The 24,881-nt window shown below is 51.1% G+C and overlaps 1 protein-coding gene and 1 pseudogene across 4 annotated transcripts in view; one reads left to right on the top strand and one right to left on the bottom strand.

The window, feature by feature from the left end:
- The window catches only part of Rfx2 (regulatory factor X2), a 68,069-nt gene that overhangs the window by 32,736 nt on the left and 10,452 nt on the right, over window positions 1–24,881 (bottom strand). For 2 of the 4 annotated variants that reach the window (XM_008836919.3, XM_017799131.2), the window contains exons 2-5: window positions 7,217–7,314; window positions 4,052–4,141; window positions 2,342–2,412; window positions 1,118–1,379 (exon numbers count right to left, since the gene is read on the bottom strand). In XM_008836919.3, the coding sequence (XP_008835141.1) occupies window positions 1,118–1,379; window positions 2,342–2,412; window positions 4,052–4,141; window positions 7,217–7,306 (513 nt within the window). In that variant the 5' untranslated portion in view covers window positions 7,307–7,314. Of the gene's footprint in view, window positions 1–1,117; window positions 1,380–2,341; window positions 2,413–4,051; window positions 4,142–7,166; window positions 7,315–24,881 lie in introns of those variants that run through there. The other 2 variants (XM_008836918.3, XM_017799133.2) reach the window with 2 other exon arrangements.
- LOC103737196 lies at window positions 14,355–15,203 on the top strand (annotated as a pseudogene).

Here is a 24,881-nt window from a genome sequence, read left to right as displayed (position 1 = left end):
CCAACAGCCTGCTTAAACAATAAGCAAGTGTGTGAAGTAAAGACAAAATAGTGTGCGAACATCTGTCTATCACCCTCAGCTAGGAAACTACAACCACAGAGAGGCTCCCAGACACACTTCCTGGGATGAACAAAATAGAAAATGTTAACAAGTCCAAGTGTTGGCAAGGAAGCAGAGCAATGGTAAATCTCAGGCATGGCAGGGTGGCTTAACCCACAGGTATAGGGAAGCTACCAGGTGTCTGCAGATAAAGTTGAGCACACTTACTGTGGGAGCTGGGACTTCTACTTGGAGCCATTTACCCCAAGAAAGGAAATTTGCACACTCACTACCCAGAGCTGCTTCCTTGAGGATGGCCCCAAGCTGGAAGCCTTCCAAGTGGCCCTTGGCTGGGCACAGGATGCTTCTCTGTGATGAAAACAGCCCACGTGGGTTCACACCACCACCCACCTGAAGGGTACTCAAAGGCCTCAGTGAAGTGTAAGAACCCAGCCTGGGAAATGTCCAACCACAAGGAGGGAAAAGACCCAAAGCTGCTGGGTTGTGGGTGAGGAATACTGCGAGGGATTTCTGTGGGAAAGGGGCTGCCATGGGAATCCTGAGGGTGAGCATTGACAGGAACAACACATGTCAAATCCCACAGGGCTGTGCACCAAAGACTATGTGTTAATTTAAAAAAAGATTTGACTGGACATGATGATGCACACCTTTAATCCCAGCACGCAGGAGGCAGAGGCAGGAGGATTGCAAGTTTGAGGTCGGTCTGTGATATGTGGGAAGTTCCTGGCCAGACTAGGCTACCCAGTGAGACTTTGTTTCAACTCCCCCCTCCCTGCAAAGCCCCCCAAACCCCAAAAGTAGGGCTGTATTTAAGGCAGGGGAGCAGCAGTTTCTCTGAGGAGCCTGTGTCCTCTGGGGGGTGCAACGTCCTGTTGGAGGGCAGGCAGTCTATGATGGACCAACCCATACCCCCCTTCCCCAGAGATTGACTGTCAAGGTAGAAGCAGTCCACCAGCAGCTGGTGACAGTCCAGACCACCTGGCTGGCTCCTGGCTACTCACGGTGCCCACAGTGGTCTAGCAGGGTTACCCTCTGGCTACAGGGCCTTTGTACATACCGTGGCAGGGGAGGAGCGGGCAGTGTGGGCCAGGGAGTGTCTCGTTCCATCCATGCCCCCGTGGATGAGGTAGGCTCCCGTGCCAGACATGATGGGGGTCCCCGAGACATCCATACTGATGCCCACCATGCCGTGGGAGGGGACTGCTGGGGGGGACGAGGCTGCCACTGTGACCTGAGCACCAGCTGGGGTCTCGAAGTAAGAGGCTGCGCTGCTGGGGGCGTAGAGCTGGGGATCCGGGTTGTAGGCGTAGGCTGCTCGGCTGGGGAGGGGGATTATTATGTATAATTAGTATATACTAATAAAAGAGGAAAGAGAAACAAAGAAAGAAAGTGAAGGGGCCGGAGAGCCGGCTCAGCAGCTAAGAGCACCAGCTGCTCTTGCAGAGGACCTGGGTTTGGTTCCCAGCACCCACATGGCAGCTAACAACCATCTGAAATTTCAGTTCCAGGATGCCCTCTTCTGGCCTCCATGGTCCTGCACGCGCGCACACACACACACACACACACACACGCACACACATACACACACACACACACACACACGAATAAAAAGAAAGCGCAAGCAGGCAAGGGAGTACGGGAGTCGGGATGATGGCTCTGTGGGTAAAGCTCCTGCTAGGCAAGCTTGAGGAGCCATCCCTGTGGTCCTCCAGCAAGATGAGAGGTGAGGACAGGAGAAGAATGAGAGACCTTGTCACAAACAAGGTAGAGGTCGAGAGATGGCACCCAAGCTTTTCCTCTGGCCTCCACACACATGCTGTGATGCACACATACCTGCATTCATACACGTATGCATGTACACACACACATAGACACACGAAAGAGAGAGAAGGAAGGAAGGAAGGGAGGAAGGGAGGGAAGGAGGGAGGGAGGGAGGAAGAGCAATTTTTATAAAGTTCTAGAAGAATTAGAAAGTGGAAAATGAGTTTTATCAACATCTCAGGAAGTTTAACACAGGTGAGGCTGAACAGGCCTGGAGGGGACTGTTTTCTAGCCTGTTCCCCTTCAGCATTAGAGGGAGGGCTAAGTGTTTGGTCTGTTTTAAATGCAGACTTTTCTAGAAGCTGAAAGCTCAAAGGCCTGTGGTTCTGAACTCTGGACAGGGCTGTGACATCCTGACTGCAGGATAGGGACTTGGGGACCCACACAGGGTCCAGGGAAGGAGGGAGGGAGGGGAGTGGGAAGCCCAGGGGTCCCCAAAGTTCCCACAGGGAACACCTACATGGCTCCGTTGGCGTAGACAGCATCCCCGCCATCCACATATTGCACCTGCGCGGGGTACACGTGCTGCACCTGCAACAACACGTGAGTACAGGTCACAAGGGGTCATGTGATGGCTTCTTTTTTCTAGATAACATCACCGAAGACAACTTCAACTGAACTTTATGTACCCCAACACCATGCTGCCTCCCCAACCCAGCAGCAGCCCTTCTAGAGACTCCAGGAGAGACCACCATAAGGGTAGTGGGGTCCCACGGCCCCTAAGGGTCCTGATAGAACAGACAGGGTTTCACTATATAGACCAGGCTGGATTTGAACTCACAGAGATCTGCCTGCTTCTGTCTTCCAAATGCTAGAATCAAAGATGTGCCCTACCACTAGTGGCCAGGACTACATCTGTTCATCTAGTGATCAACAATTATCTATCTTTGAGGCAGTGTGTAATTTAGCCCAGGCTGGTCCTGAACTCTCTGTGTAGCCCAGGATGACCCTGAACTCCTGATCCTCCTGCCTCTACCTCCTGAGTCCTGGGATGACTGGCATGTGCCACTCTGTCTGGTTTTATGTGACACCAGGGATGGAGCCCAGGGCTTCATACTAGAGATGCTGTGAGGGCTGTACCCCTTGTCTGTAGCCATAGAGTGCAGGACTCAGGGGACTGTGGCTCCCATCCAGAAAAACTAGATGTCCTGGGTATGGCAGAGATGTTGGCAACCGCAGGCAGGCTGTGGGTGACCCTGGTGCCCTGTCCCAGCAGTGGTAGGAACAGAGTTGGCCACATAAAGGATCCTGGAGAGGGAGTGATGGGAGTCCCCTACACGCTCCAAGGGCCCGTCCCCTTCCACTGCCCACAAGTCAGCTCAGCCCCAGCTGATGCCCAAGTGATGGCGAACCAGGGCTTTGCAGCCCCATGTCATCCTCAGCAGGCTGGTGATGGCTATCTAGGGCCCCTAGGGGGAGCTATGTGGTCTGCACTGGTCCACCCACTGCTGGGATGCTCTGGGCTGTGCAGACTCCCTAAGGAGGAGAAACACAGCTGTGTCACCTGGGAAGTCTGACTGGCCCACACAGTGCTAGGGCCAGGCCAGGCTCCCGCCCTCAGAGTGGGGAAGCTTCTAGTAGCCTATGATGGTACTTGCGTTCCCCTCCTTCCACAGAGCTTCTGGCTGGGTCCCTGGGATCTCCAGAGCCTCTGTTTCAGTGAACCCCGTAAATCTTCCCCAGCTCTGTGACATGGTCACCTCACTGGTGTAGGCTGTAGCTCCCTCAGGAGAGAAGGACAGAGCCAGACCAAGGTCAAAGCCTGCCCTGTGCATGTTCGTAAAGTTTGATTGGCACCTGGTCCCTTTCTCACACATTACTATGGCTGCTTTGGCCTTTTCTACAGGCAAGCTGAGAATACTCTTCAGTCCTTACAATCCCCAGGGGTACTGAGGCGGCTGAGACTGTGCCACAGGGAGCAAAGAACTGCCACTTTTCATGGCTTGCTGCATGCATTAGTATTTGTGGTAAAAATGAATTTTTTTTGGCTAGGTATGGTGGTGCATGTCTTCAATCCCAGCGCTCAGAGACAGAGGCTAGCCTGGGTTACATGGGAGTTTCAGGCTAGCCTGGGCTACATAGTGAGACCCTACCTCGAAAAGCAGGGGGGGGGGGCTTCCTGAGTGACTGCAGATAAAAGGCAGGAGATTGCTCACGATCACATCCTTACCTGCTGTGGCACTGGCTGGACCCTGGGGAGGGTGAGTGGGTGCATCGGGGCACCTTTGGGTGTTGAGCCCGCTGCCTGGACCAGCACCCTCTGCAAGGGACAGAGGGAGGGGACAGTCAGAGCCATTGGAGATTGGTGCTAGGCAATCCTACAGCGAGGTGCGTCCCAGCCGATCCACTCCCACTGCTGAGATTGGGGTGGGATGGGCAGGCACAGGAAGGCATGTGATTCAGAGCTTCCATGGTCAGGATGCTCAGAGCCAGGGATGGGGGGCCGGGTCCTCCCCTGCCAGTCCCTGACCTCCAACCCCAGTCCTCACTGTCGTAAGTCACACCTCGGCTGTTTTGCATGGAGAAAGCTGGCCAGTGGGGCTGTGAAGACATGAGGGTCCAAGGGACCTTGGGACGGGAGGATGTGTGCTTGCTGAGGGCCTGGGGGGCCACGCTGCTTCCTGGGAGCCTGAGAGTGAGGACGCAGTGCTCTCTAGTGTTCAAGGAAGCCACTATGAGTCAAGCAAGGCTCTGATAAGGAACTAGGTCTGGTTACCTGAGCTACAACAAAATAAACACTACAAGGACAGAGACTACCACAGGGCCCCAACAGATAACTGGACATACGCCACAGGGGTCTAGCTCCACACTGGAATGCTACTCAGCCATGAAGAGGAGTGAGGATCTGGCTCACACCACAGCACACCTTAAGGACATCGGGCTTACTGAGACCCAGACACAAAAGGCCACATGGTATGTATCTCCAGAGCAGGGAAATCCAGAGACAGGAAAAGTTTTCATAGGTGTCAGGGTTGGGAAGGGGATGAGCTGCTACTCATGTGGAAGAGCCTTTGTGGGGGAGGTGTGATGGAACATTCTGGAACTAGATAGGTGGGAGAGTTGAAAACTGTGACTGTGATAAAAACCACTCTACACTCTTTATTGTAGATTGTGTCAATGCCACCTCAATTAAAAAGCAATCAAGGAAGCCATGGTGGTGCACGCCTTTAGTCCCAGCACTTGGGAGGCAGAGGTAGGTGGATCTCTGTGAGTTCAAGCCAGCCTGGTCTACGTAATGAGTTCCAGGCCAGCTGGGGCTACAGGGAGACCCTGTCTCAAAAAGAAAAAAACAAAAAAAAACAAACAAAAAAACAAGGGCCAGGTGAGCAGGTAAGTGGTGCCTGCTCTAATCCCAGCACTCAGGAGGCAGAGGCAGGCAGATCTCTGTGAGATTGAGGTCAGCCTGGGCTACATAGTGAGCTCCAGGCCAGCTGGGGCTACAGAGAGACCTTGCTTTAAAAAAAGCAAACCAAAATGAAACAAACAATAAAGTCATCGGAGGGGCTGGGGAGACGGCCCAGTGGGGACGAGCACTGCTGTGCAACAATGAGGACCTGGGTTCTAATCCCTGGCACCACATACGAAGCCGGGCATGACCAAATGTGCCTGGAACCCCAGTGCTGCAGGGACAGAGATCAGGGGGTGGTCTCTGCCGGCTGCCAGTCCAGCCCCAGATCTGAGGGAATAAGACAGAAGAGGACGCACAGCATGGTCCGTCTGGCAGTCACACACCACGCACAGGTTATGTGCACCCGGACACACGTGCATGCACGCTATACTCACACATATACGGTAAAGAGGTGGCACACACCTGTAACCCTAGAACTCAGGAGACTGAGGCAGGAGACTCACACATGACTTTGAGTCTAGCCTGAGCTATAGAGTGAAGACTCATTTCAAAAAACCAAAATAAAAAGGTGGGACTGGGTCTGTAGCTCAGCAGGAAGAGCTTGCCTAATGTGCCCTGGGCTCAGCCCCAGCACCACATAGACCAGGCATGGTGACATAGGCCTGTCATCCCAGCATTCAGGAGGTGGAGGCAGGAGGATCAGGAGTTCAGGGTCATCCTGGGCTACATAGGAAGTTTAAGGTCAGCCTGGGCTACAGGAGACTGCCTCAAAACAATAGCAAAAACAAACTAAACCCAAAACACATCAATGAAGATATCAAAGGTTAACCTAAGTATAACCCCATATTTGAGGTATGGGAGGCTGAGGCAGGAGGATTACTGCAAGTTCAAGGCTAGTCCTGGGCTATTTAGTAAGATCCTGTCACAAAGCAAAACAATCAAACAAACAAAAAACAAAGAACAGTCTGCTCAGGAACTAAAGCTGAGCAATCTCGTAGTGCCCTTTAAGAAGAAACTGGGGAAGATTGCAAAGTAAAACAGTGAAGCCATTTTTCATATTCTGTCTCAAAACAACCACAAGCGCGTGGGAGACCAGGGCTGTAACTCAGGGCTGAGGCCTTGCATAGCATGTGTTCATCCTCAGCACCTCAAGAGAACAAAGAAAAGACCCTGGAGTTGCCTCCTCTGAGACGCCTGGCCCTGTCTCCGAGGAACCAGGCTGCTTTTAGCTGAAGCATTTTCCTTGCTGAGTCTCTGAGAGATTGACCTTTCAGACTGTTCCACATGGCCTGTGTACTCCCTTCTGTCCCATGGTTTGTTTCAAGGTTGTGTCTACCTGGGTGTGGACAGCCAGATCCATCTGACAATTCTAAAGGAGTGTGTTTGAGGCCTTGGGTTCCATTCCTCACATGGTGAGAGAGATGGGGGAGGAGGAGATGGGGGCGGGGAGAAGGAGAAGATGGAGGAGATGGAAGAGGATGAGGTGGAGGCGGTGGGGGAGGAGGTGGAGGAGGAGGTGGAGGAGGTGGAGGTGGAGGAGGAGGAGATGGAGGTGGAGGAGGTGGAGGTGGAGGAGGTGGAGGTGGAGGTGGAGGTGGTGGAGGTGGATGGCTCCATGCATGGCTCATGGGTGTGGCTGTCCATGATGCCACCTCTTCTTGCGTCCTCCTTTCTGACCCTTGGCTGTGAAGAAGTGTGGCTGACAGCTGACTGTTCATGGGTTTACAGCCTGGCATGATGCGGACGGCCCGAGGGGGAGGAGGAGGAGGAGGAGGAGGAGGAGGAGGCAATTCTAAGAATTCTAACTTTTTGGGGGGGTTCTCTCTGTGTAAAGCATCCTTTCTAAGGCCCAGAGAACCTCTGCTGGGAGAGCAGATGCGTGGGCGGCTGGACTGGGGTGTGGTTTCAGGTCTGTGTCTAGCTCCTTCAGTGGCACCTTTCAAACAGGCAAGGACGTGCTGGGGACAGCAGCGTGGGCGTGGTCACCTGCGGGGAGGCTGGTACAGGCTGGGCAGCCGCTGCTGGGCGCAGAGTCACAGACGCTGGCGATTCGGTTCCATCCTCGGAGCTCTGCATGCTGGGACCTGGAGATGGAGAGAGAGCCCGGGTGGGTGAGGTGGTGGGGGCCAGGGTACCAGTTGCACACAGCTGAGGAAGGGCCCCCGAGATGGCCCCCTGCCTCAGTTGGCAGCTTGGAATCCAGGAGCTGAAGCTGTGGGAGTCGAGAGTTGCTGCTCAAGCGTGAGGACCCGAGTTTGAATCCCAAGCACCCATATAAAAAGTCAGGTGTGGGGTGCACATCGGTAACCTGAGTGCTAGAAAGGACACCTGAGGATCTCTAGGGCTCGCTGGCCAGGCAGCCTGGCCAAATCAGTGGTTCCAAGTTCCATAAGATCCCATTTCAAAAATTACGGTGGAAAGCAACTGAGAAAGACCTCGGGCCTCCACACATGCTCAACACACACAGAAGAAAGGGTGGAAATATTAATGTTTTTTTGTTGTTGTTGTTGGTGGTGGTGGTGGTCTTTTTGAGACAGGGTCTCCCAGTAGCCCCAGCTGTCCTGGAATTCACTATGGAGACCAGGCTGGCCTTGAACTCACAGAGATCCGCCTGCCTCTGCCTCCCGAGTGCTGGGATTAAAGGCATGTGCCACCACGCCTGGCTATTAATGTTACTTTTTACGTCTAGAGTGAGTGTGTGTTCTCACAAGCACGTTCTATCTATGTGTGCTGCCCCATGATGGCCACTAGATGGAGCCAGAGTCACACAGTGAATGACCAGATTTTAACACTGGTTTCAAAAGATGAATTTAAGAGGTGTGAGGTAGACCGTGCCTGCCCCAGCATCACAGCACTCTGGAGGGAGGTGGAGGCAGGAGAATCAGGAGTTCAAGGTCATCCTTTGCTATATATGGAGCTCAAGGCCAGCTTGAGCTACATGAGACTCTGTCTCAACACAAAACAAAAAGATAAGAAAACAAAACAAGATATAAGACAAATACTTAGGCAGATTTCTTTGAACACATAAGCAAAAAAAAAAAAAAATCAATGAGCCGGGCGTGGTGGTACATGCTTTTAATCCCAGCACTCGGGAGGCAGAGGCAGGCAGATCTCTGTGAGTTAGAGGCCAGCCTGGTCTACATAGTGAGTTCCAGGACAGTTGTGGCTACAGGGAGACCCTGTCTCAAAAAGAACAACAACAACAAAAAATCATTAATGAAAGACTAAAGGCCAGTGAGATGGGACCATGAGCAGTGAGTACAGGAGCTTGCTACCAAGCCAGAAAACCTGAGTTTGACACCCAGGACCCATATAGTGGAAGGAAAGAACTGGCTCCTGTAAGTTGTCCTCTGACTTCCATACATGCTGTGGTATGTGCCTCTCCCCCAATAAATAATTAAAAATACAGATCAATAAATTAATAAATCAAATGCAACATTCTAAACCAATAGAGGGGCCAGGGAGACAGCTCAGGGATCAGTCAGTAAAGTGCCTTGAAAGCATAAGGACTTATCTGGAACCCAGAAAAAGCTATGCTCAACTGGGCATGGTGGCACACGCCTTTAATACCAGAGGTACATGGATCTCTGTGAGACTGAGGCCAGCCTGGTCTACATAGCGAGTTCCAGACCAGCTGGGGCTACAGAAAGACGCTGTCTCAAAAAACAAGCCAACACATAAATAGGCTCTTATCTGTAATATATAAAAAGTACCTACAGTTCAATAACAAGACCAATAACTTACTAGGAGAAATGGGTAAAAAAAAGAAAAAAAAACAACAACAGGAACTTGACAAGGACATACAGAGGCCTCCAAAGCCTGTGGCATCATGTTCCACTTCCTCAGTACCTACAGAAAGGAGATGGGAGAATAAAATCCATTGTCCTGGCCCAGGAGTGAACACCTGTAATCCCAGTGCTCAGGAGGCAGAGGCAGGAGGAGTGTCACAAGTTCTAGGCCAGTCTAGGCTTCAGAGCGAGACTGTGTGTCAGGTTTAATAACACGCAGGTGCTTTGAGGTGCAGAATACCAAAAACCTTAGTGGGAGCTTGTAATGTATGAAGTCACACAGGTGTGATGAAAGGGAAGGCTGGGACTTCTTCCAGTGAGGCCGGTCCTGTAACCCCTCCAGCTCTTTCCCCAGGGATTATCCAAGAGATATGAAGACATGTGTCTATGCACAAGCCTGTACAAACATGCTCAACATGTGCCAAAATCACCACACTAGTGAAAAAAATCCAAATATTCTTCTTCAGGAAAAGGGTTATGAATTAGATTGTGGTAACTCACTTTTTGAGACAGGGAGCCGAATATGGCCCAGACTGGTCTAGAACCCACTGCATAGCTGAGGATGACCCTGAACTCCTGATCCTCCTGTTTCCATTTTCTGGGAGGTGGGGTGACAGGCGCTTGTGCTTACTAGGTGAGCTCTGCCCACTGAGCCCCAGCCTATGTCTTCAACTTTTAACAACAACAACAACAACAAAACTATAGAAATATAACAACTTGGAGGATGGGAAGGGTAGGGGCACAGAGATGATAAATGGCCCAGTGATGGCTAGTGGGGTGGGCTCCTTGTTGCTGTGCAGATGTGTAAGATTTCCATAATAAAAACACCCCGCACATAGCTGTGAGTTCAAAAGCAAGAGCAAAGCTCGGGGTGCGAATACTGCAGTCAGTGGCCCAGGCTGCATGCTCTACCCTCACTCACTGGAGATTCACCCTGGGGTCTAGGAACGCTCTTATGAGGGTGCTCCTGGCTAGAGTAGGGGCAGGGCCTGCCAAGCTCGGGGAGTCACTCTCACTGGTCGTTTGTTCGCCCTGTCCTGTTCTGTCTTCTGTTTTCTTCCACCTGGTGGAGGCTGGGGCAACCTGTTTGTGTGTGTCTCTGTCTGTCTTCCCCCTGTGTCCCCCTCATGAGGGCTCCAGGATGCTTGGAGCCAGCAGCCAGGGGAAGGGGTGTGAGGGGTGCTGTCACCAGCCGGGCAGGGCCTGTATCGTCCCTGAGGCTGGCACGGTTGTCAATGGTCCAAGAGGGAGCCAGAATCCAAAATACTGCATTTGACCCTGAACTTCATGGCGTTTTCGAGTAGGGGAAATGGGCCAATCTTTTCCAAGCAGTTGCACCTCAGAGTCCAGCCTGTCCCTGGCTGTCACCATCTTGGGGTGTCTGTGAGGGGCAGCAGAGCCACAGGCTGCAGCCGTGCTGGGGTTGGGGCTATGCCAGCTGGATCTGCATGGCAGTGCGCCCTGTTTACAAGAAAAACTCTTGGGTTGCCTAGCAACTGTCCGCTTCAGGAGCCATGAGCCATAGCTGGGCTGTCCCTGGCCACCCTGACTCACTGCGACCTTAAGCAATCTCTTTTCTGTCCCGAGCCTCTGTCCTTCCATCCCTTTGTCCACCCATCTGTCCCTCTGTTCATCTGTCCAAGGGAGCTCACCTTGTCCCCTGGGACCATGGGGGCGGGCAGTGTCCTGGTTCCCACTAGTTGGCTGCTTGCCTCTGACTCTTTGGCTGCAGGTGATTTCCGAGGTACTGGGCCCCAAGAATGCAATGTGCAATCTGCTCTCTGGGGCTTCTGTGGCCTACACCCACTCCATATCTGGAGCTGTCCTATGTGTCAGCCACATCCCCACACAAAGCCCAGGGTCCCCCAAGGGCAGAGTTACCCCAGCTGAGATCCAGGGGCTAGGGGATCCCAGAGATCCCCAGAGACCCTGCACCCCCTGGTCACCAGGACTGCTAAGGTCTGAGGAGGCCGCCATGTGGAAAGAACCAGGGGACCCCATGATCCTTTCTTCACCTGAACCTTTGGGGTGCCTGCTTTCACCCCTCAGCTCTTTCCCTGTTTGTTTTTTTTGTTTTTTTGTTTTTTTTTAGATAGGATCTCATTAGCCCAGGCTGGTCTCCAGCTCCCTACATAGGCCAAGGATGACCCTGAACTCCTGATCCTTTTGCCTTCACCGCCCTGTGCTGATGTAACAGGCAGCACTGTGCCAGGTTTCTGGGGTGCTGGAGCTGAACCTGGGGCCTAGTGTGTGCTGGGTGAGCTCTGTTCACCGAGCTACAGCCTCAGGCATTTTTGTCTTTGTACCAAAGGAATTTCAGGGTTGGAGCTGGCTCCGATTTTCTCTGCCATTAAAGCACCTTAAGAATTCAAATTCCTTTTTTGGGCTGGTGAGATGACTCAGTAGGTAAAGGCACTTGCCACCAAGCCGGACCACCTGAGTTCCATCCCAGGGACCCACATGGTGGAAGGTGGGAACTGACTCCTTCAAGTTGTCCTCTGACCTCCACACACAGAGATTAAATAAATAAATAATAATAATAATAAATGTAATAATAATTGGATTCCTTTTTCCTTCAGTAACCACTGGGCCTTCCTCAGTGGCCAAATGTCCTTCCTTCAGGGGAGCCACAGGCCAGGCTCTGCCTGGGCAGTGGGGGCCACTGGCAGTCCCTTAGGTCACAGGGTCTCATTTCAGAGCCTGGTGTGACTGGAACATTCTTAGCCAGCCTCCTTCAATTCATGGGGCTACTACCATAACAGGGGACACCAGTCTTAAAGAAATGGGATTTGATCTTTTTTTCCCTTGAGGTGCTGGGATAAACCAGGGTCCTGGGCTCCCTGCCCCATCTACTGTCCAACACCCTCCAATTCCCATGACAACTTTTATGCTACAAGGGGACTAGAGTGGAGACAGAGACCAGCAAAACCCTAAAATATAGAAATAGTCTCCTGGCCCCTTTTAGAAGGTTCTAGAACCTTTTGCTTAGAAGGAGGGATGAGCCCTCAGCTAAGCCCGGTTGCCCACTGTGGGGCTCTGTGCACAGACAAGTTCACATCACAGGGGCCCTATCTTAGGACAGTGTCTCTGGCCACCATGGTTCATCACCTTTTACACCTGTTGCCATGTGGTGGCTATGGGCTTCAGGTCAAAGTGTCTGTCCCAGTCTCTCCTGCCACTTCCCATCACTGTGCCCCCCTTCTGGGGAGGGGCTCAGTCCCCTACTTTAGGCAGGCCCCTGCCTCCTTATACCTGGGATGACCACACCTCCTATACAGCACCTTCTTGCCAGCCAGCTCTGCCTTTCTGGGGTGACAAGTCTTGGGGCTGGAGAGCTGGTTCAGCAGTTAAAGAGTACTGGCTGTTCTTGCTCAGGTTGGGTTCCCAGCACCCAGATGGTGGCTAAGGATCACCCTTAACTCCAGTTCCAGGGGCTCTTATACCCTCTTCTAGCAGCTGTGGGCACTGTACACATGTGGTGCATTTAACACTCATACACATACAATAAAAAAAAATATTGGTCTTTTTTGAGACAGGGTCTCCCTGTAGCCCCAGCTGACCTGGAACTCACTATGTAGACCAGGCTGGCCTTGAACTCACAGAGATCTGCCTGCCTCTGCCTCTGAAGTGCTGGGATTAAAGGCATGTGTCACCATGCCCAGCATAAATAAATTTTCACTCTCTGGCTCATAAACCTAACCTACCAACCTACCAACCATGGAGAATGCGGGCATTGGGCACCAGGGGGCCTCAGTGGGGTCACCAATAGATGTGTGTCAAAAGAATCTCTGATGTTTTGGGGGGGGTGTCAAGGGCCAGTGTGGGATGGCAGAGGCTAGCCCTGTGTACCAGCAGATGGCTCAGTTGTAAGTGCCAGGCATGATGGTATGCACCTGTCATCCCATACTTGGGAGGCTAGGGCAAGATGATTGCTGTGAGTTTGAAATTAGTCTGGGCAACATAGTGAGACCCTCACCCCATCTCAAAAACAAACAAAACAAACATGGTGATGCACACCTTTAATCTCAGGAGGCAGAGGCAGGCAGATCTCTGTGAGATCGAAGCCAGGCTGGTCTACATAGTGAGTTCCAAGCCAAGGGATTCTCAAGAAAGAAAAAGGGAGAGAAGGAGGGAGGGAGGGAGGGAGGGAGGAAGGGAGGGAAGGAAAGAAGGAAGGAAGGGAGGGAGGGAAGGAAAGAAGGAAGGAAGGAAGGAAGGAAGGAAGGAAGGAAGGAAGGAAGGAAGGAAGGAAGGACAAAAAGAGAAACAACACAGCCCGGAGAGAAGGAAGAGGCCACCAGCCCATGGTGGTCATCACTGGGGGAAAAGGGTGCTTCTGAGGGACCTATGGCCATTTTAAAGTCATCATCACCGTTTAGGGCTCAGAGGGGCCAGAGGAAGAACAGAGGGTTTTGTGATAAATGTCACAAAGCCTGATGGGGCACTTGGCTCCTGGCCTCGGTCACTTCACAGACCTGCTCTCTAAGCCCACGGCAAGGAGAATGCAAAATAGCAGCACAGCCTTAGTTGTTTCCTTTATAAGTTTCTAGAGCCCAGTGTGGTGGTACACATCTATCATCCCAGCACTAAAGAGGCTGAAGGAGGAGGCTTTCCAGTTCAAGGCTAGCCTGGGCTACAGAGGGATTTCTAGGCTAGCCTGGGCAACCTAGCGAGACCCTGTCTTGACAACAACAAAAATACCCCCAAACCAAGTCAGGTGTGGTCGCTAATGTCTGTTATCTTCTTCATCAGAGGCTGAGGCAGGAGGATTGCTACAAAGGTATTTACCCAGGTACCAAAGCCTGACTCAGAGGAGCAAGCATTTCCAACGAATTAGTTTGGCTCTGGTGAGATGGCTCAGTGGGTACCACTTGCCACCAAATCTGATGACCTGAGTTCGATTTCCAGGAACCACATGGTGGAAGGAGAGAACTGACCCCACAACTGACAAGTTGTCCTCTGACCCCACAATGAACACACAATAAATACAAATGTAACAAAATCAATTTAAAGGCAAAAACAGGTTGTGCTTGGTTGTTTTCCTGGTTTGAGATAGGGTCTCAAGTAGCCCATGCTGGCTCCAAACTCACTACATAGCTCAGACTGATCCTGAACTCCTGATCCTCCTGTCTCTACCTCCCAAGTGCTAGATTGACAGCTGTGTGCCACGAAGTCCAGCCCACTGGATTTTAATCGTTGCACATACCTGACAGAGCCACTCAGGAAGCTCGCATTTATTTTCACATGACAGGAACATCAATCTGTGATAAGATCAACCTCAAAATAGAAAGACAGTAAAGAGTCCTGCTTCTTTGGGAAACACCAAACAGTGGGTGATGCTGGTGCAGTGGGAGGCCCCGAGGACCAGGGGCCCAGGCTTGGGAGGCCGCAGCGGCTTCCATGGAGGATTTGGTAGCGGTCTCCAGGGCTCAGGTTGGGGCTGTGGCTGAGGCCGTGGGGCTCGTGGAGACAAAGCTGAAGGCAAGGAGTGGATCCCAGTCGCCCAGCTGGGCTGCCTGGCCAAGGATATGAAGGACAAGTCCCTGAAGGAGAGCTACCTGCCCTTCCTGCCCATTAAGGAATCAGATTACTGACTTTTTCCTGGGGGCAGATATCCCTTCAGGATGAGGTTTTAAAGATCACGCTGGTGCAGAAGCTGACCAGGGCTGGCCAGCCAAAGAGGCTCAAGGCTTTTGTCGCCATCGGGGACTACAACAGTCATGTTGGTCTGGGTGTGAAGTGCTCCAAGGAGGCGGCCATGGCCATTCGAGGGGCCAGCATCTTGGCCAAGCTTTCCATTGTCCCTGTGCGGAGAGACTAGGAGGGAAATAATATTGGCAAGTCCCACACCATCCCAAGCAAGGTGACAGGCCGCTGTGGCTCTGTGCTGGTGCACCTCATCCCTGCCCCCAGAGGCACTGGCATCGTCTCTGCTCCTGTGTCCAGGAGGCTGCTGCTGATGACCACTACACACCAGCCAGGGAGGCACTGCCACCCAGGCAACTTGGCCAAGGCCATCTTTGATGCCATCTCTAAGACCTACAGCTACCTGACCCCTGACCTCTGGAAAGAGACGGTCTTCACTAAGTCTCCCCATCCATCAGGAATTCACTAACCATCTTGTGAAAACCCACACCAGAGTCTCCATGCAGAGGAACCAGGCTCTAGCTGTGACTACTACCTAGGGCCTTTATCTGAGAAAAAATAAAGTGAATTAAATGTTTAAAATGACTAATAAACAGTCTTGAGAGTCGCTGAGTTGTTGGCACAAAGGGCAGGAGGAGCTTGGGCTGCTGAGCCATCGGAGGGGGCATTGTGTCCACTGCTGTCTCAGCACTTGCCACAGGGGACTCACTGTGGCAGGGCCTGAGACGCAGGTGGAGGCTGAGGTCCCACAGCTTCCAGTCATGGCCCTGCATGGGGGCGGGCTGGCCAGAGGGAGGTGGATGTGCTGGCCTGGGGTGAGCTGAGGTGTGTTTACCTCAGCAACCGGTCCTGGTAAACAGTCCCTTCTCTGCCAGCCAGGAGGGGTGGGAGGCAGAGGGTCTATCTGAGCCTCATCCACCCCAGTTAGGAAGTGACTGGGGCAAGGCACCTGTCATAAAACAATCACAAGCGTGTCCTGTGGGGGTCACCCCAGGATCCAAAGGGTTTTGGGTTCAGATTCGGCCAACAGCCAACTCTGATTTGGAGTTTGTCCACATGGAAACGGGGGGTTAGTGCTGTGCTCAGTGTTCTCTGATGGTAGGGTGGTCACTGATTCGAGGCTTTAGAAACACCAGCTTATATTAGATTAAAAAAAAATTTCATGAGCCAAGCAGGCTTGGTGGTGCACACCTTTAATCCCAGCACTTGGTAGGGACAGGCAGGCAGATCTCCATGAGATTGAGGCCAGCCTGGTGTACATAGTGAGTTCCAGACCAGTTGGGGCTACAAAGGAGACCCTGCCTCAAACAAAAGAAACAAAATTCCAAAAAACAAAAGCAAAAGAAAACAGAAAACTAAGCCAGCAGTTGGGGACCATTCAGGGCAGATCAACTGGGCAGAAGTTGATCATTGAACAGCTCCCCCATACACAGAAATGTCAACTCTCCCCTGTGGACCTCCAGGGGAGTCCTACCTACCTTTACACCCCCCAAACCCCGACATCATCTAATCAAGAGAAAAGCATGTAGATGCTCGCTGGGAGCTGGAAAGTCCTGGCGCAGTGTGCCTGCCCGGCCTCATTGTTTGCTGAGTAACAACAGTTGCCAGGGGCAACCAAGTCCACTCCTGTTTCCAAGCGCCCGTTACCAGGCAACCATGAGAATACTTCCCAAACTAAACAATGTCATCCCCGGGGCAACTTCTGTATCTCACGTTAACCAGATCTAAAATAAAAAGAAGAAGAAGAAAAAAAGAAACTCGCAAATATGTAATCTATTATTTTCAGAGGCCTGAACAGCAAGACAAACAATTTCTTCTCTATAGTAACCGGGAGGGACAACAGCTCCCCATATTTGCTTGGGAGATGCACAGAGCTGGCCATGATGCCCAGGGCATCCCAGGAGCCCTTGTCACCCGTCCCAGGCCTCTTGCTCCAAGACATGGGGCAGATTTACCTTCAAACAATCAGCAAATTTGCAGAACTATTTTCTAGGCAGAATTCAAGAACCAGAGGTTAGACTAAGAAAAGTGTTCCATACAAGGTCGATCCCGAACTCACAGACTGGAGGCCATCATATCTGTGAAGGAGGAACCAGCTCTGCCTCAGGGGACACCAGTGACTTACCACGCCCTCTGCCATCCCCAGAGAGAGGAAACGGGAAGAGTTGGGACCTGGCCACTTCATAGACCCTGCCCTGGAGGGACACAAGGTTGCAGCCCCCCAAACTGGCAGCACAGCTGTATCCAGCATGGGATGACTCTGACCATGGCTTGCACAGCCCAGGCTGTGTCCAGAGCGCACAGCTCCCAGTCAAGATCTTAAACCATTTCCTTTAAAACATATTTACAGCAATGGTGTCAGTATGCACAAGACCCATGCAAACTTAGGTAGACAAAAACCCAGCACAGAACTGTGGAAATGAACAGCAGGCCCCAATCTTAGTTAAAGAGTTATTGGCAGCTGATTACTGTTGGGTGAGGACGAGCTGATCTTCTTGAAGGGAGAGATGCTAGACAGGCTGACTAAACCCTAGTGGATGAACTTGCTCTGAGGGACATTCCAGGGACACTAACTTTACATAATAGGCCTTAATACAAATGACAGTCTGTACGAACTCCAGTAGGGGGGCATGGGAGGTGCCAAAGGGGAGGGGCTATAAATATGATTTTCTGTATGAAATACAGAAAAATTCAATAAAAATTTAAACACATTTATATTTATTTAGGTGGGATGGGGAACATGTACAGGTCAGAGAATATTTGTGGGAGTTGATTCTCTCCCTCCCTTAAATGGGTTGGGGATCAAACCCTCATCTTTTAGGCTTAGTGGCAAGCACCTTAACCCACTGAGCCATGTCACCAGCCCCTGAAACCATTTCAATTAGGCAGGGAGCCTGGGGGCCGGCCTCTTGGGTCAACTTTCCAGATTGTTCAAGCACATAGACTGATAAGTATGGGTACAAACTAAGTGTCCTGTGGCTCTCAGAGCAACTTGGGCCTTGGGGACAGACAAGGCCACTGCACAAAAACTTTGTTTTCTTAAGATATCATCTGGGAGAAAGTTCTAGAATATACAAGAGGAAATGGGCGTGCCTTCCCCACCTCAGGTAAGCTGAGGCTGCCAAGCGGTGCCCAGCGATGCGTTGGGATGGGTGTTTGCTGAGGCAGTGATGGAGTCAGTTACAGACTTTGGCTGCCACGCTGGGGCCACGGCCATGGGCCCTGACCTCTGTGTTTGGGAGGTGGCCTTGAAGGCAGAGCAGCCACCCTCAAACTTCCTATCCCAAAGGGTGATCAATGAAGAGAACCTACCTGTATGTTCTTAGGTGTCAATCAAAAAATAGGCACTGAAGGTCAGTAAGAGGGATCAGCAGGTAAAGGCACTGTAGCCAAGCCTGATGACCCTGAGTTCAATGCCCAGAAGCCACATGATGTCCTAACTTCCACATGTGCCATGGAACACTCACAAATGTACATGCACACACTTGCAAATATATAAATGTAACAAAAAATAAAATAAGAAATAGGGATGAATGCCAGCAAGGCCCAGGCACTGCCCTACAACCAAAACACATGCCAGCCCCTCGCTGCGTGGGGCTCACGATCTACATCTACTAGGTGTGGGGTGCTGTTAGGGGAGGGGAGACACTAAGGGGAGAAGTTACAAGGTGTCTATCAGAGGTAAGTGGCAGAGGCAGAAGAAAGCCAAGATGGGGAGAAGGAGGCTGCCTGGGGTTCAGTCCTGAAAGGGTAGCCTGCTGCTTTCCTGAGCAGGCTCCACAGTGACAGCAGCGTCAGGATGCACTGGTCAGCTGAGGGAGGGACTCTGAGTGGAGGGTCCACTGGTGCAAAGGCCCCAGGGCAGGACTATGGGTGGTGAGTAGAGCCTAGTGGACTAAGTCTCCACAGATCATCCCAAGGCTTAAGAAGACAGGAGGAGAAGGAAGAGGAGAAGGAGGAGGAGAAGGAGGAGGAGGAAGGAGGAGGAGGAGGAGGAAGAGGAGGAGGAGGAGGAGGAGGACATGGAGGAGGTGAAGGAGGGAGAGGAAGGTAGAAGCAAACAGAGCACCTTGGAGGGCAGCCCATGCTGGATGACAGTTAGGGGAAGGGGCAAGATGCTCAGACTCTGGGTAGGCATTGGGATGGATGTGTGATGGTCCGACGTGTGACATGAGAAAAGAGAGTCAAGTGCTGCTTGAGGCTCTGAGCCTTCAAAGTTTGAGGCCAGGAGCACGGAGGTCCAACACCAGTATCCTTTGGCAACAGGGTTGAGGGCCTGGGGAGCCGCCTCAGTTGGTAAAGCACTCACTATGCAAGCATAAGGACATGAGTTTGAATTCCCAGAACCCAAGCAGAAAGCCAGCAGTGGTGGGGTGTCCTGTGATCCCATCTCTTGGGACAGGGAGACAGGAATGTCCCTGGGGCTCACTATTCATTCAGCTGAGCCATACAGGGGTGCTCCATATTCAGTGGGAGACCCTGGCTGCTCTTATAGAGGACCTGGGTTTGGGTCCCAGCACCTACACAGAGCCTAACAATCATCTGGAACTCCATTTCCAGGGGATCCAATGCTCTCTGGCTTCCTCTGACACCTGCACACATGGTGCACATAAACACACACAGGCACACACAAACACATAATTTTGGTTTTATGGTTTTTTGGTTTTTTAGTTTTGTTTTTGCTTTTTGGTTTTCTGAGAAAGGGTTTCCCTGTAGCCCCCCAGCTGATCTCACTATGTGGGCCAGGCTGGCCTTGATCTCACAGAGATCCACCTGCCTCTGTCTTCAGAGTGCTGGGATGAAAGGTATGCGTCACCACGCCTAGCACAAACACATAAATTTTTAAATTCTTAAGAAAAAATAGACACAGGGTTGGAGTGGCATCATTCAGAGTTCATGAAGCCTGAGCAGAGGGTGTCCAAGAAGGGACAGTGTCCACTGGGCTGCATGAACAAGTGGGGTGCTGCCCAGTCCTGGTCACTTTGGATGGGGTGCCCTGGCTGACAGTCTATCACAGTATCACTTCCAACCCCAGCAGACACAGGGTGTACATGGCAGGCCTGAGTCCATGCTTTGGGGTTCTACAGGACTCAGATCTGCCGCTCACCACCAGTCCCATCTAGACAGTCTTCCAGAAGCCCCTGGTCCATGGTCACAACCCCCCTCCATCGTTCACGGTCACACACACCCCCATCGTTCATGGTCACACCCCCCTCCACATGGTTTGGTCTTTTCCCTACTTTTTAAAAAAATTATGAGACAGGGTCTCACTATGTAGCCTGGGCTGGCCTTGAACTTGTGATTCTACTGCCTCGGCCTTTTAAGTAATGAAATCACAGGTATGTGCCACTAAACCACCCAGTTCTCTCCCTCCCCTTTTTCTCTCCCTTTCTGAGACAAGATCTCAAGTAGGCCAGGCTAGCCTCCACAGTACTATGTAGCTAAGAATGACCCTGACCTCCTGATCCTCCCACCTGTACCCTCCAGTGCTAGGATGATGGGCGTGCACCCATGTCTGGCTTGGCTTTAGGTTTTTTGTCTAACTAGTCCTTGTTCATTACAAGAACATAAAAATGAAATGTGTCACAGAAGATGGGCAGGCAGGGAGGTGACACATGGCTGGAGACTGAGGCAGGAGAATCTCCAGTTTGAAGACAGCCTGGGCTACATAATTGAGGCCTTATCTTGGGAGACTGGTTACATCCAGATTTGAGGCACGCTGTCCTTGCTTCCACCCTGACACTATCCCAGGCCCAGGGAAACGGCAGCACGTGACTGGTGTGTCCAGGACGGCTGGGGTTTGTCCTGTCCTGTTTCTGTGTCTCCATTCATTCCTAGCTCTGTATTAAGTCAACTCCCAAAGTCCAGCCCAAGATAATTTTGGGGAAAAAAATGGAGTAAAATGTTCTCAAATCCCTGGCGCTCTCTCTCTCTCTCTCTCTCTCTCTCTCTCTCTATATATATATATATATATATTTTTTTTTTTGTTTGTTTGTTTGTTTGTTTGTTTGTTTGCTTTGAGACAGGGTGTCTGTGTAACCCAGGCTGGTCTAGAATTCACTGTAATAGCCAAGGATGACCTTGAACTCCTGATCCCCCTGCCTCCACCTCCCCAGTGCTCAGATAACAGGTATGTGCCCCCACACCAGGCCCAAAATAAAATTTTACAAAAGAGCTAGGGCTCTAGCTCAGTGGTGGGGATTTTCCTGGCCTGTGAGGGGCCCTGGGTTCCATCCCCAGCACCATCCAAAAGAACTAAATGAGCCAGGCGTGGTGGCACATGCCTTTAATCCCAGCAGGCAGAGGCAGGCGGATCTCTGTGAATTCAAGACCAGCCTGGTCTACATAGAGAGTTCCAGGACAGCTTGGGCTTCAGGGAGACACTGTCTCAAAAAAACCAAAAAAAAAAAAAAAAAAAAAGAAGGGTGAAGTAATGACGCTTGCATTCAACACAGATGCAGTGGCTTCTGCAGGTTTTAGTACAGGTAATTACACTGGTGGAAAATCATCACAGCACAAGGCATTAGCAGGCATATTAATTCACCGTTAGTTGCCATGATTGTATTTAAATGTGTCTCTCTAAAATTAAGTAATTTATGGGTGCATAGTCATTTTATATACAGAGGCCTATGAGAAGGCAGGCAGTAGTTGGGGTATGGTGGCACACACCTGTCACCCCAACATCTGGAAAGCAGAAGCTGGAAGATCAGGAGTTCAAGACCAGCCTGACCTACATTACAAAATTCTGTCAGAAAACAACAAAAAAGGGTTCAGAGAGAAGGCTTAACAGGTAAAGGCATTTGCTGTCAAGCCTGACCATGCATTCAGTCCCCACCACCCATGTGTTAGAAGGAGAGGACCAACACCTGCAAGCTGCCCTCTGGTTTCCACATGCACATGTATGCACATACTCACACATATACACAAATGAAAAACACTGAAGGCTAATTTTATGCTATATTGACTTTTTAATCTCCATTTAAAAATTTTTTTTTATTTTATGTGTATGCGTGTATTGCCTGCATGTAGGTAAGTGCACCTGTGTCGTGCAATGCCCAAGGAGGACAGAAGAGGCTGTCGGATCTCCTGGAACTGGAGTTACAGACAGTTGTTAGCTGCCATGTGGGTGCTGGGATTTGAACCCAGGTCTTCTGCAAGAACAGTCAGTGTTCTTAACCACTGAGCCATCTCTCCAGCCCCTTATCTCCATTTTTTTTTAAAAAAAACAAAAACATGGTATTAAGGGGCTGGCGAGAAGACTCAATAGTTAAGAGCACTGGCTGTTCTTGCAGAGGATCTGGGTTTGATTCCCAGCACCCACATGGAGGCTAACAACCATCCATAACTCCAGTTCCAGAGTATCTGACACCCTCTTCTGACTTCCATGGGCATCGCACACACAGTGCACTTACATACATACAGGCAATGCACTCTTACACATAAAACTTTAAAATAAATATTAAAAAAAGATGGTATTAAGTGTTGAGAAACACCAACTAGGAACAAAATAGACGCCACAGAACACACAGGCTCTTTCCTCAGAAGTGACGTGTCATTGCAATATGATTGAGAAAATTGGGCAGGGGAATGTACAAGGTAAAGTTCTACGTGACATTTACAGCCGTGAACCTGGGGAGCCACACAACCCCCGGGAGCTCTTGTGGGGGGGCAGCAAGGGGGACCAGGGCAGAGGCAATGGGAGGAAGCCTGTTTTAGGAAGGCTGCGTACACACTGTCAGTCATGGCTTAGGCAAGGCCCGTAGATAGAGCAGACCTCAGGACAAGCGGAGCGTGGAGCAGGATGGCAGGCACTGCAGTGTGGATTCTACACCAGACTGGATCCCCATTTGGGACCTCACAGAACTGCATCATTTCTGTGCAAAGCCCTTGGTGACGGTTACCACTGGGCTGGGAGTGTGTGTATGTGTGTGTGGGGGGGCTAGAAGCTAGAAGTTTCTGGAGGGTTATAGACATTTCTAGAACATTTGTGGGGATGTAGAAGGAAGACCAGTTGAGTTCAGTATCTCAGAGGAAAGCTCACACTAAGGGTGAATAAATCTGCTCAGGGTTAGGTTTTGCTTGGGAACTCTGGTTTGAAATCCTGTGTAAAGAGAAGAAAGTGGTGGTCCACACCTTAATCCCAGCACTCAGGAGGCAGAGGCAGGCAGATCTCTGGGAGATTGAAGTCAGCCTGGTCTACATAGGACAGGTGTTCCAGGACAGCTGCGGCTACATGGAGACCCTGTCTCAATCCCTGCCCCCCCCCAAAACCCCAAAACAAAAAACCGGGAAAACAAAGATGGCTGTTGGTTTGGGATGTGGCTCCAAGCTTCTGACCTGACCACACACCTAGTTGGACCGTAGGACACAGATGCTGTCAGCTGTTGGTTTTATGTTGTCTGCCAGCTAGCTGCAGTTTAACCTTTTTTCAAGTGGCAGGAAGGCATCAAAGGTCAAAAGATTTGTGACCCATTCAAATGAAAGGAAGCTCACAGTTCAGTGTCTGTGAATAAAGTTTTCTTGGTATGCAGCCCTGGTCCTGTGTTCCCATGTCACCACTGCTTTTAGCTGCAACCGAGGAACTGGTCATAGAGGAGTATCTGGCCCAGAGCCTGTCCTGCCCAGTCTGTGAGGATCACAAGAGCGACCCTGATACCTTCCTTACACTGTGCCACACCCATGAACAGCCTCTGCTCACACAAAATGAGGACAGGTTTACAAATTTGGGGAATATTTAGACAACTGTCTCCTAGAACATAGAACACTGCACTAGGCTTGGTGGCACATGACTGTCACCCCAGCACTCCAGCACTTGGGAGGTTGAAGCAGAAAAATCAGGAGTACAGGGTCATCCTTGGCTACATAAGAATTTGGGGTCAGCCAGGGCTATGTGAGACCCTGTCTCAAAAATAAACAAACAAACAAAACATAAAATCAAAAAACCTCAGGCTGGGATGTGACTGGTAGTGAGCATCTGCTGAGTTCACTGGACATCCTGCACGCCAAAACAGCTACAGCAACATGAGGCCATCCTGGCTAACCTCACCACCTTCTGGCACCTTCCACATCAACATTAGGTATCTATTTTTCTTTCAGTCTGGGCTCTTTTTGCACAGGGACATCTGAAGAGTTAGATCAACTGGATGGGCCCAGCTCCCCAGACCCTCTGCACTCAGCAGGGACCCCAGAACAAAGCCCATCCTGCCTGCTGCTGAGAAACCACTGAGCCTGGGGCAAGGCAGGGCCACAAAGTGAAAGAATTTTGTGCAACTCTGTTCCTTCCCTACAACTTCCTTCCAAAACACAACTTGGGGTCCTGGCCAGCCTCTGGGAAGGTCCTGCAGGCCACGCAGTTTCTATATAACTCACAAGTAGCTGGAGCCACAGCAAAACTAAATTTGAAACACAGGGAGCTGGGCTAGTGAGAGGTGTCAGTGGGTGAAGGACCTTGCTGCCAAGCCAGCAGAACTAAATCAAATCCTGGGACCCACATGGTGGAAGGAGAGAATTGACTCCCCCAAGTTGTCCTCTGACCTCTACACCCATGCACACACACAAATAAAGGTAAAAACAGAAATTCTTTTTAAGCAAAGCCTTTTAGGGAGGGTCCATGGATTGATATCTGTCTCTGTCTGTCTGTCTGTCTGTCACACACACACACACACACACACACACACCCTGTCAAAAGACAAAATGAGACCCAGCAATCACTGTGCAAAATTGAGGTGGGGGTGGAACCTGTTCCTGCCTCTTCTGGCTGATCTGGCCCATAGTATGTGACTGGGGTGATTCTTCTCCTGCCTCGCACATCTGCAGTGTCAGAGACAGGCTGTGGCTACTTAGGGAGGTTGAGGCTGGGCTGCTGCCTGCCCCCTACCCTACAGCAGCTGGCCTCAAATATCCATAGTGTTTCCTGACACTTCCACTGATTCAGCTGCCCTGGCCAGTGCCCATGCACACAACCCAGTGGAAAAGGACCCCGGGAAAAGAGGGCAAAGAGAAACCACAAGATCTGCTTAAGGCCAAGTAAAAGATAAAGCACTCAAAGGGGGCTGGGGCACCTGAGATAGGCCTTGAACATGAACATGGAGCTAAGTGGACAGGCCAGGAATGCCAGCTAAGTGGATCCCACCTCAATTTTGCACAGTGATTTCTGGGTCTCACTTTGTCTTTTGGGCGGAGTGTGTGTGTGTGTGTGTGTGAGAGAGAGAGAGAGA

The sequence above is a fragment of the Nannospalax galili genome, unplaced genomic scaffold (assembly GCF_000622305.1).
Source record: "Nannospalax galili isolate Female #2095 unplaced genomic scaffold, S.galili_v1.0 scaffold77, whole genome shotgun sequence".
Lineage (NCBI taxonomy): Eukaryota > Metazoa > Chordata > Mammalia > Rodentia > Spalacidae > Nannospalax > Nannospalax galili.
The sequence above is the reverse complement of the archived record's forward strand: the minus strand, read 5'-3'. Positions and strand labels throughout refer to the sequence as shown.